Raw genomic sequence first — 12,907 nt, 5'->3', positions numbered from 1 at the left:
ATGCTGATATAATCCCATATATATACCTTTTTCATATATTCTGTGACTGGGTTCTGCCGTAGAAATTCCGTACTTTCTCTTGTATAAAACCTTTCAGTGTCTACTAAAAATGTAGTCTCGAAAGATTCCTTGTAAACTGATAAGTTCTGTCCTTTAGCTGTCGGTTCATCCTCATTCAGCCCTAATTCAACTGTTTATGAAAAATAATGTGCAATTTGCAAATTTTTCTATTAAATTCAAACAAAACCTTATATTGACAATGTATTAATGAAAACAAGTCATTACTAACCAGAGGCATCTGATATTTGTTAAAAACTACAGAGTAACTGAAATACTGATCTCATGTTAAGATGAAAACAAACACTTTGTATTTCAGCCTCTATGTGCTGCACATAAAGTACAATAACTGAAATATTAAGAAAAGGCTGGTTTTTAAGATCAGGTGAAATAATTCTGTGATAAGCATATAATACTAATAATTATTAAAATAGTTTATAGAAAGCAGTAATAATGTTATAAACTAACTTTATTTAAAATGGAGGAAAAATTCATTATAGGACAATTTTCTCAATTAAACCTCACTTTTCAAGATATTTAAAGCCAAGAAAAATTCTACATAGCAGAGCAATCTATGAAACAGTAATTAAAACTTACCATAGCAATGCATTACTCCACTGACGAGTCTTGTGTTAATAGTTTCTCCATTTCTTTCCCTTTCTATCAATTTCAGCACAGCATTAGTTACCTAAATTAAACATTTTCAGTTATGTACTTTTAATGTCAATATGCCAGTATTAAAAATAAATGTGTCTGCTGAAATAAAACTTTCAGTGTTTTTAAAATTATATTATTTAATTCAATACTGAAACTTAAAATTCATGTTCTGAATGTCATAGTTTCACAAAGTATGATCACGAAAACTAAATAATTATTTTTATCACTTCCAGTACCAAAAGAAAGCACTATATTTTGACAAGCAATGAATTTGATTCACAATGATTTAAATTATATTAATACACCCTCTAAGTTAGATTAAATGTTGCTTTATAATGTTCAAATAATATTAAAACAACCCGAGAATTCTGATGAGTTTCCAAATTAGTTTGTTATATAAGAAAAATCATTCAATTTATAACAAAAGAAGAAAACATTATATATTTTGAATGTTTATTTTCATAGATAATGTAAGTATTAATGCATTAGAATAATTTTCTTACAAAATATTATCATACATTTACATGTACTATCAGTACCTTTCAGCCCAATTGGTACCAGATAACATTTATATTGGCTATAGTTTAGATTAATCAATATAAAACAGGCTTGTTTACAGATGAGCATTTCTTCTATCTTACTTTTAATAGTTCTACACTTTATAAAGCATAGTTTCTGAACTAATAACAGGTGAATCAACTAGTTGAAAAACTGTATGATGCTGGTCATAATATGAGAGCTGTAAAAAGAGTTGAATCTAAATTATACCTTTACCTGTTTGTTTAAAGGTTTAAAAAGATTGTCCTTCCATGACACAAGAGCCAGCTGAAAAATAAAAATTATTAATAAAACAGGTACAACTTCATATTTCAATATAGTTTATAAAAACTTTACATTCATCAATATCTAATGTAAAAAAAAATTATAACAGCCTCATGAAATATATTTCTGTTGTCTTTTGAAATTTGTAGTGCATACAAGAGTGATTTACACATATATCAAAAGGTTAGAAAAAGATTACCTTTACACTCCAGTTATCTTATAATTATCTGGAGTATAAAGGTCATTTTTCCTAACCTAATGAAATCTCAAAATATTTTACTCTAGAAGTAAAAACAAGATACCTTTTATGAAGAAACAGAGAAGCAACTAATATTCACTACACAAGTCAGGCAAAATCAAATATAATTTTTTGCAGTTATCTCTCCCTACTCTATACTCCTGCTTACTCACACTATAGTTTACTATAAAAGTGAAATAATACATATTTGTAATGTTGCTATAAGCTTACTAAATTTTGTGAAAATACTTAGTAAAGTTGGAATTATAGTAAACTACACTATGTATAACTTCACAGAAACAGGTTGTTGCAATGCACGAACAATGACAATGTGGGATTAATCAAACAAGTTTATTTTATATTACACTACATTGTGGATAATTGATGAACAAATCCATTAGTTTAGATTTATCAATAAAACCATCATCTATGGCTATTACATTACCATTTTGTTTACCATCTTCAACATTAACGATAGGTTTTAACACCAGCAATAGTGATGATGGTGAAATAATCCACTACTTTCCAGTTCAATGACTAAATGTCAGTTCATTACCCCCCCCTCCCCACAACCAAAAAAAAGTTACAACAAACCTGATAAATCTCATAAATTCCTTTGCGACCTTCATCACACTCTCTCTTTACCCAGTGTCTGTTCAGATAGGCACATATTCCATTAAGGACCTTACTAGAAAATTGATATTCTTCCCACTGATTGGTATAGAACTTCAGAACTTCTTCATCCATGAGATCTACTCCATCCTATATTATAAATAAGTTTAAAATATAAATTTTATAATTACTTTTTTAAAATGCAACAGTTTTATGTTAGCTTATGTTTTGTCTTCAAAACTTCTAAGCATTGCTAAGGGCAGTTTTTAGGAAAAGTTATGAAAAATAGAGAAGCACGCGTTACACAAAGGTAAGTCCTATACATTACATTAACATGTTCCAGTTCATCAAGATGATACTTCACAGTTAAATGTTTCATTGAAAATATGCTTGCATTATAAATCTATGTAAAAGCATTTACTCTCTAATGGAAGCTATAATTTAATTGTCTATGCCAAGTCATATATTTTGCTTAGTACACCACATTACAACAAAATACTTTTTGTATGCGATATTCTTATGAATATACGAAAAAGTTTTTCAGGACATGTCTTAGTTTAATGAAAACAGTAAATACCTGAAGTAAGTCTACTAGATAGGTCTTCAAGAAATCTTTTAACCTTTTATAAATTTCGTGACCAACAAACTGAGCTCCTCCTGGAGGTTGACCTTTCTTTGACTTTGTGGCAGCTGTTCTAGGCCCAGACTGGTGGACGCTAGTGCAGTAATCATATACATGCCTACATATAGGTTAAAGTAAAATCTCTTTTGGTCCTTCTCCCACAGATTTTATGTTGAAGTAAAAAACTAATTACCAAACTAAGTTGTGAGATAATAACTTAATAATAAGAACATGTAGTTGAAAACTAGAAAAATAAAGTATATGTGTAAGTAAGATGAAGATTTAAAAATAAACATAAAAAAGCAGTCGTTTCAAAAAAGCTTGATCACTTTCCACTGGAAAATTAGAGGGTAAACATCAGAACAGTCTTATTTTTAACATTTATAAATCCTCCCCCTACCACACACACATAAATAATTACTTTTTTTTATGTGTGTATGCATTTCTTTGGTTAGTTGTTCTGGAAGAGCATGTATTCTAGATGTTTTTGAAGGGTAAACTGTTTCTATACATATATCTTTTTTTTTTTTAATTACATGTATTTTTTACACAGTAATACAAGGCTTGTTGATAGTTTATTACATTATAATTAGTTTTTTCTCTCAAATGAAGTCATTTTTTTTAATTATACATTCAAGTTTTTTTGTCCCATGTTAAAGACAACTATCAAGACCTGAGTGAGAGAAATGGTTTACAGAAGTTATGAAACACAACATTTTAAAAATGCAGCAGTGTTTAAATACAAAAGTTATGCCTGCATAAACCCGTGCTCCTTCAGTCAATTATATAGCAGAAATTAACAAAACCAGAATGCTTTCTTAATTACTTTATTAGTTTTAAAATCTAAGTATTGACGTAATCTTTAAAATACATAAATATTACATTGGTACTAGTATTAATGAAGTTCTATAAATAATAAATTCTGATCAGAGTAATTTATGTACTCAGAGAAATTCAAGTTTAACATCACTTTCTATACTAAAATCCTTCAATTTCAGTACCTTTCTTTATTCAAAAAATTTTGCCTCTCAAATTTTATAATTTGCATTTAATTATTGATATTTTAAAACATGATACTAAAAAACATTCTTCCATCAAACCAACTTCACTGTTTAAACCCTCATGTAATAAACTATGTTTCAAATAACTATTTTACATCAACTTATTCAACAGCTAAAATTCTAAATGTTTGAAAGTTAGATATGACAAACAAAATCTTATTTTAATACATATACTAGAGCTGGGAAATTAAATCCATTATTCATTTACCTATGGGTTTTAATTACATTAATTAACGTCATGTAAAACAATCAAAATTAGTGTTTTGGATTATTACTGTTTTTGATCTATCTAAGTATGCCATTATAATTACTCATTTTTTTATTAATTCAAGGTTGTTCAACTTAATTATTGCCATGAATCATGAAAATAATCAATTAATTTAAAGTAGTGTTGCTGATCGTTATTATTTTTTACTGTGCTAACAGTCCAAGTCTTATGTGAGAATAACAGTTTAGTTGAATGTGATCGATTAATGAGCCAAACAATTAATTAATTAATTAGTAAATTACACTAATCATCCATCTCTAACATCTATTCATTTCACACTGTCATTGAAAACAAAATTCAAAATTACCAATAACTCTGTCAATATTCATGATGAAAGTATAATACGCAGATTTCAATTGAGGTAAATTACTTAATTAATAAGATATTTACACCGATTCTACTGAAATGTCAGCCTTCCTTTATATGTTACTAGTTTAATCTCTCCATAAAGAAACAAAACAAATATTCATAGAAGTTTTAGACCAATAGTGCATATATGCATTGTTTTAAAAGGAATAAAATGCTAAGAAGTTTAAAACAAAATGCTTAAAACACAAAAACAACTCTTCTTTACAAAGAAACAGTATTCTCAGAATAAAAAACTGTCTTATGCAGGTATGATGAACTTTTCCATACCAAACGTACACAAGGAAATCTTTGTCTCGTCACTACTACATCATATTTTTGTCTGTGGGAGCAATTTTCTAGGTCTTGAAATCTTAACTCTTGAGGGCTATTTGAACACTTTCTGGTGATTATAAAAATTTAAAAATAAACATAAAAAAGCAGTCATTTCAGAAAAGCTTGATCACTTTCCACTGGAAAATTAGAGGGTAAACATCAGAACAGTCTTATTTTTAACATTTATAAATCCTCCCCTACCACACACACACACATAAATAATTACCTTTTTTGTGTGTGTGCGTGTGTGTTTCTTTGGTTAGTTGTACCAGTTCAACGTTGAATATTATTTATGATTTTAACTTTCTGGTGACTTTTAATGAAGAGTCTTCACCAATTTTGGGTATTGTTGCAATTACTCTCTCCAGACACTTCTACACCTCTAAGCAGTGAAGCTACTCTACAACTGTCAATTACTGCTTACAATATCTTCTACTTTACCTTATTTTAAATTTTTTCCTCTCAGCAACATCAGTATAACAAAACAATACATTTCTCAGTTCCTCTGATGCTGTAAGACTCTCCAGATTAATATGAAAAATTAGCTTATTTTCAAAATGTGCATAATCTCTCATCTAACCAAATAACAGAGGCAATCAAATAATGACTTCAGATAACAGCCAAGAAACCAAATTATAAGCCATTCTTTTTCCCGGCAGTAACATCCTATAGACTTTATAACTCTGAAATCATTATTAGTACGTAAATTGGAATAATTTACTTGGTACGAAGCTGTCCTCATCAACATTTTTTATTTGTGAGGTTTATAAGCATATGTTTTGATAGAATTTATATGCGTATATAATTAAAGTAAAATAACTCTTCAGGCTATAACAATGCAAAACAAAATAGCACATAAGTAGTAACCCAAAAGTGAATTTGATTAGACAGTAAAAGCTTCTGTTGATAGTGATCTCTGGCTTCCAATTCTTGCTACATATAGCGATTTAAAATCTTTACTTAAAAAATTCTTAATCTCCAACTATGGTATTTATGTGCAATTTGAATAAATGGTATTCAATAAGTAACTACTGCTTCTTAAAGCTATTTCTTTTCCTATGCTACACCAAAGGATACGTATACAGTTCCATATATCGGCTCTTGGACATGCTTTCATGTTTATGCACGTACACTTGTTCAATACCAGCCTTGAGGTCACCCCAAATCTGATCAAGATTAATTTGTTTGAGACCTGGAGTTGTCTGACCAAGAACCATCTGATTAGATGCAGCTGTTCCTGGGATGGACATAGTGAGTGCCTTCAGTAAAATAATAAAATATTATTAAATTTTGTTACTGCTTCACAAGTAAATTTTTATTAGCTCAAAAACAATGTAGATGAACAAATTGGCAACACAAATACATACTACAATGTGCTTTCAATTTACACCTGTGTTTGTATGCAACTCTGGAAATTTTTAAACTACAGCTCAGCACACTATTTTTCAATGCAATTTATCTGCAGTTGTTAGTTTCACTTTCAAGCAGGACAGTGTTCAAAGGTTCGTTTTCAAGCCAGGAATCCAAGAATAATTCTATATATTCAAAGGTTTGTTTCAGGTAGAATACAAGCAATGTCAGTTTTTTCCTTTTTGTAAGAGAAACAATTTGACAATGTTTGAATAGTAATCACATTAAATGTTACTCACATGGAAAAAATTAATCTTTTGAATTGTACAACACTTATTACTTAAACAAAAGTTGACGTATTAAAAAACAAAACACCCCACCAAAACATTATATGTAATAGCTCATTCCATAGGTTGAAGGAAACTATTATGATAAAGTATGAGGAAGTGGAGATTGTTTAGTGGTTGCATTGCTTTAATAAAATGTACTGAATACCTAAAGCACAAAAGGAAGTGTAATGGTAGAATAAATGTGAAATACACAATATATGTTAACACTAATACTTTTGATATGGAAAAAAAGGAGCACTCCCACGGCACATTTATTTAAATTAATAATGTTGTTTAAAAAGTGCCTTCCTGATAATAACACTCACCCTCTTGTAACTTTATGTTATAAATAAAGGTACATATTTATTTTCTAACTTAACCATGTTACTCTGTTCTGTAATGCTGTTTATTGGATAAAGATTTGTTTTGCCTAAGTCAGCTACAGTTCTTTTAAGTAGCTGCAATAGAGTGCTTCTGAAATGCAAGCTTACCATATGTAGCTATACGAGTATAGCAAGTAGCAACAAGTATCTGTACACAAATATTTTTTTTATTTAAAACAAAAATATGTATACTGTTCTACATAACATTTTTAAACTACATATCAATTATTTTATGTCATTTATATGTATTACCTGAAAAATAAATGGATTTTCAATCAAACATAAAATCATTACTCAATTATGGAAATTAGTAGCACTGAAGGATTGAGCCTTCAGTCAGTAATATGTTCCAAACCTTTGAAGGTCAAATTTATCCTCTGTTACAGCCATACTTTCAAAGTGATTTAGACTGTTTATTTGACATTTGTTTTGAACATTTTGTTTTATAGACTCTTATCTCTTCACTTGGCTTTCATGTTTTGGATTCTACATGTATGACTAAGTCTTTCAGTTTTAGACATCTTTGTACTTGTCAGTTAGTTTGTGTTTTAGTGGAATGCTCTTGATGAAGCTGTAAAGCGAAATGTTAAGTGTCTAATTAAAAAATAATAAATTTTGGTGTTATAAGGTCATTTATTTCTAGTTTTAAGTTGTTGGACAAATTTATAACAACTGATCTTTTTTTTAAATTCATTTATTAATGAAGGAAACTGTTCTGTTAATCAAAATAAATAAAAAAAAAGAGCAAAACACAAAGTTTAATTCCTTACATAACTTTCCCATCTTAAAATGATGGAACGTTAAATTCTTAAATGCAATAGTTTTCAATACTCAAGAAAGTTTAATTCTGTAATTTGGTAACTGTTCAATGCATAATCAGTTATTTTTGACATAAAATGGGAGCTCATTAAATATTCACCATATCTTCTTGTTAGCTTTTATACTTTGAAGGTTGAATGAACTACAATTAACATTTGTGGTTGTAAGAAATTTCAAATTATTAAGCACAGTTTATTTTCAAGAATAAATAAAAACTCACACAAAATTACATACTAGTATGATCTATGCAAATTTAGAAATAAGACTATAAAAAACTGTTTAGGAAAAAAAGGGATTATCAACAAAGGCGCAAGTGATGAGATAAAAATTCTTATATAAAAATAATGTTTCAGTAAAATCATTCAGTTGCTATAATTAGAAATAATTTTTGGAATTCAGATGTAACACAGAAAAATAATACATACATATATGTGTGTGTGTGTGTGTGTGTGTGTGTGTGTGTGTGTGTGTGTGTGTGTGTGTGTGTATATATATTAGAGTTGGTTGATTAACTCGATTGGGTTTCTTTTCTGGTATACATTATTCAAATGATTTTGTTCCTTTTCTTCTATAGTAATTTCAGTAATGTGGAAAAAATTTTGTAAATGGTAGTTTTCAAAGTATGTAAAACAAATATTTTAGCCTCCACACAGAAAACATTTCGGAATGTGTACAGAGGATATTTCCTACTTAAATCACTAAAGTTTATTTTTTTATATTGAAGATATCAGTTTTCCATCAAAAATTTCTCTGGAGACAAATCTGTTCAATGATATCACAAGTTCATAATGATATTAAGGTGATATTTATACAAGTTTCAAAGCATTCTAATGATTCAATCATTGCAACTTCAAGCATTTGTTGGAACTAAGTAAAGTTTAATCTCCTACATTAGTGTCACTACAAAATAAAAAAATAAATAAACTCAATCCAACAGTACAAAATCCTTCTTTATGAAATGATTACTTATCATGCCTAGATGGGCACATCCTCTCTTAAAGGGAAATTAGCACCATTCAATTATAGAAAAATGATAAAACACAAACTTGAAGTCATTGTTCTATCCATTAAAAACACCTTTAAAGTTGAAATATATTCAATAATAATTTCTTTATTGATCTAATTTTATACATAAAAATAACACAAATTTCGATTTTAGGTTAATTGCAGCTCACTCCAAACAAAAACATTGGTGTTTGCGAGTTCCTTAATTTTTTTCTGAGCATAATATGGAACTCAGCCCCTTACGAGGAAATTCTAAATCATTTTGAACAAACTTCAATACATGTGTATTTTTCTTGATTCTAGCCAATCGTATTTCTCAGCTTTGTTTGTCATGGTGTCATGTAATTGCCTATAACTCAGCTTTTACAAGTCATAGACTAATGATTAAAAATGTAATGGAAGCTCTTTTGTTTTTGTTCTTTTCAAATGTAGCTTACAATATGGCTTACAGTTCAACACATTAGCACAGAGATAATAAGTAAGTGATAAATATTTAGCTTGATAATATGATGCTAGAAGAAAAAATGTTTGTGAACAACATCTACCACAATTACAGTCATGGTCTTCTTTTTTTAAAGAAATGTTTTTCATGGAATTCAACCTTATAAAGTTTTGTTTTACTGACAAGGTTGCTCTGTTAGACGATGTTTGTATTAGGCCTTACTGGCCTAAGCCACAGCTTTAATAGACAAAGAAATAAAATATATACATAATATAAAATTGTTTTAATACTCACTATATATAAAATAAAACCTTCTTATTAACAATTTTAAAAAAGGCAACTTGCTTATAAATTTTCGTAAGGTAAGTAATTTCTGTTATATGCCAGTAATCATAAACACAGTGAAACTGTGTACACTTTTTCAAATCAAAACAGTTAAAAATTAGTTTCATAAAATAAAAACTGTATAGGAGAGTTTTACAAGAATGGAGAAAGGTATAAAATCAGTAATTAAGATTACAATAAAGGTAACCATTTTAATTGCTTCTTAAAAACATATCATGAAAACTCTTCGAATTTTGAAAGCTGGGAATACATACAAATATCACATATAAAAATATTTCACTTGCAAAAGCTAAATAATCTGTGGGAAGTTCACCTAAAATTTAAAACTATTTCATCCAGTGATGTTTTTTTAAGTACAATAAAACACATACAACACGCGAGATGCATCCCGGAATCTTAGAGTTAACTCAAACAAATGACTAAACGATGATAATTATGTGATTATTAATGCACCGTGTCCAATTCACCAAATAATTTCTTTAAACTAGTCTATTTCCCTTAACAACCACTGACATAAATTTTGGAATGTAACAAACTTCTAAGATAGGGTATGCATAGAATATAGGATGAGAATTATCTTACAAAAAAGAATCTCTTACATCAAATAAAAATTAACAATTTTCTTCCCTTTTACCCTCTGTCTTATATGATGTTGAAAAATGATCGTAGAACCTTAAAAGGAAATACTAATGAAATATTTGTGATGTAATGCCCATGAACCTCTTAAGATTTTTTTTCTCCAAGGCAGTTTTAGGTTTAGTTGTGCAAAAATTTTCATTAATTTAAATTAGGAAACTTGTGAATAAAGCAATGGATGAGAGTAATGTCAACTATGTGGTTCATCCTGAATACCTTTAATTCTTTCCATACAGGCATCCTTTTCTGCACATTGCAAGGTTTTAGTGAGGTATATTAAAACTTTAATTAAAGTACTTTATTATTGTGGTATATGGATAATCTTGGCATCAAAACGTAGCTAATAAATAATCCATTTAAAGAACGCTAATTCTTGCTGACTATGGCAAGTATCAGTTTGCATTTGGTAACTGTGCATTCAGGCAATGGAGTAAAAAAAATGGTTAAAAATTCTGAATGCATTCTAATACCTAATTTCATTAATTTAAATTGAGATACTTGCTAATCAAACAATGGATGAGAGTACTGTCAACTATGAGGATCACCCTGAATACCTTTAACTCTTTCTATACGGGCATCTTTATAAGGCAATATTGAAAAAATACCATCAATTTCCTCTAACATGAGAATGACATTTGCTCTCTAGGCATCCCCACTTCTCTAATTTATTCACCACCTCTCCAAAAAGCAAGAAGTTTTAACATAAAGTACTCACTATAATGTTGTCATTGCTCTGGCAAAGCAATTTTTACCTTTCAATCATATTTGGTTACAGAGCCATTGACTAGGAAATCAGACCCCTATTGCCATGCCCATCTATTACATCCTGTTTCACAAATAGCCAATAGTTCTCTCTGATGTTTAATACTATATTATTTATAACCAATAGAAATCCAAACTTTTAATGTATCAAATGACATATTATATTACATTGTTTTCTGTACAGAGAAATGTCTATTTCATATCCAGTTCAAACTTCATTCCCATAGAAAACACATCGTCAAGCTTAGCTGAATTTTTAAGAACTCGTCACATATTTAGAAATCCAGAAAAATTATGATAATTATAAGACATTGTCTACTTCTTACATGTTATTATCCTGTTTTCTTTGGTGCATTAGTTATTAAATAAAAAATTATTTAGTGCAGAAGTATCATTAGTATAAAAAGAGCAGGATTAAGTTTCACCAATAGTTGACAGCAGCAGCAAAAAGAAAGAAAGAAGACCCATGTAAGTACCTTTATTTCTTGTATTTCATGTGTATTCTTCACTTATTATTATAAAAGTAACTAAAATAAAGAATAATTTTTCATGAGATATACTTGCAAGTAGTCTATGCATTATGTTATTCATTACCATGAGTTGCATGTTTGCCATGTGATTTACAACTTATATGGTGCAAATATTAGTTAGACAAGGTTAAAAGGGCAATAAAACAATACAATTTAAGTGTAAATAGATGTATACTGTTATGAATTTAAAGCTACTTAGGATAAACAAATGTAATTTCACGTTACAATTTAAAGTCATTCTAGAAAGAAAAAGGGTAATTTAGACTTATTTCGAATTTTGATTTGGTGGTTACGAGATTCGTCAATTTGACCAACCTTGTGTAGTTAGGGTAGAGAAAATAACAAATAAAACATAGTTTTACTGGGAAAAAAACGTTTGATATTTATTTAGGAGATTTTAGAGATTATGCAAATAAAAATTGAGATTTTTGATACAAAGAGAAGTATTTTTAATCTTAACATGAAAATCAACTAGTAAAGAAAAAGACTTGATATATTCATGGTCAAATCTTTAGTAAAAATACTTCATTAAAAAATCTGATTTTCTTGTGTACAAAAGACTTCTAATGTTTACCAAAAGTTTGCCAAGTTATGTGAAGATACACATATTGTACAAAAAAGGTTATAGTACAAAATGGTTACAAAGTCAGTCAATTCAATCAACCTTGAGGTGAGAGAGTTAAAGCTATTTAGGATAAATAATTGTAGTTTCATGTAGTTTGTGAAATTTCAAAATATTCTGATGCATAAAAGTATTTTAAATCTTAAAATGAAAATAACTTTGTATGATAGATAGGCAAGATGTGAAGAGAAAAAAAGACACAAGAAAAACATTGCTTTACAAACCTTAAGATTTAACAAAAAAAAAATTGATATTTTGCGTGTGAAAGCATTGTAATGTTTACTAATAATCTGCCAAATTTTGTTAACATTCATTTACTAATTTAAAAGTTATAGCTTGAAAACTATAACAAGCACAAAATGGTTATGAGGTCAGTCTCAGTGACCGAGTCTGGGTTGAAAGAGTTAAAGAATGATTGTAGGGTCCTCAGTTTCTAACAATAACTGTGTAATCATAAAAAAAAAATGTTCCTGTCTTGCTTTATCTGTCCTGTATTTAAACAAAATATTTGATACTGTTAACATAATGTTTTGGGACAACAAGGGGCCTATTGGTCCATCTTGGCTGTTCCACCCTCTAAACTAAATTAAAATAATTTTAAAAAAATATTAAAGCCAGCCTTTATCATTCATAAACTAATCAAGCTTTTTCATAAACTAACTTAAA

At 28.8% G+C, this 12,907-nt stretch overlaps 1 protein-coding gene across 2 annotated transcripts in view; it reads right to left on the bottom strand.

The window, feature by feature from the left end:
- Positions 1-12,907, bottom strand: part of LOC106478369 (cullin-1-like) — a 52,941-nt gene that overhangs the window by 30,478 nt on the left and 9,556 nt on the right. For both annotated transcript variants that reach the window (XM_013938911.2, XM_013938910.2), the window contains exons 3-8: positions 6,096-6,277; positions 2,964-3,126; positions 2,369-2,536; positions 1,489-1,539; positions 655-745; positions 27-190 (exon numbers count right to left, since the gene is read on the bottom strand). In XM_013938911.2, the coding sequence (XP_013794365.1) occupies positions 27-190; positions 655-745; positions 1,489-1,539; positions 2,369-2,536; positions 2,964-3,126; positions 6,096-6,268 (810 nt within the window). In that variant the 5' untranslated portion in view covers positions 6,269-6,277. The remainder of the gene's footprint in view (positions 1-26; positions 191-654; positions 746-1,488; positions 1,540-2,368; positions 2,537-2,963; positions 3,127-6,095; positions 6,278-12,907) is intronic.

The sequence above is a fragment of the Limulus polyphemus genome, unplaced genomic scaffold, assembly GCF_000517525.1.
Source record: "Limulus polyphemus unplaced genomic scaffold, Limulus_polyphemus-2.1.2 Scaffold204, whole genome shotgun sequence".
NCBI lineage: Eukaryota > Metazoa > Arthropoda > Merostomata > Xiphosura > Limulidae > Limulus > Limulus polyphemus.
This window is presented reverse-complemented; position numbering and strand designations above follow the sequence as displayed.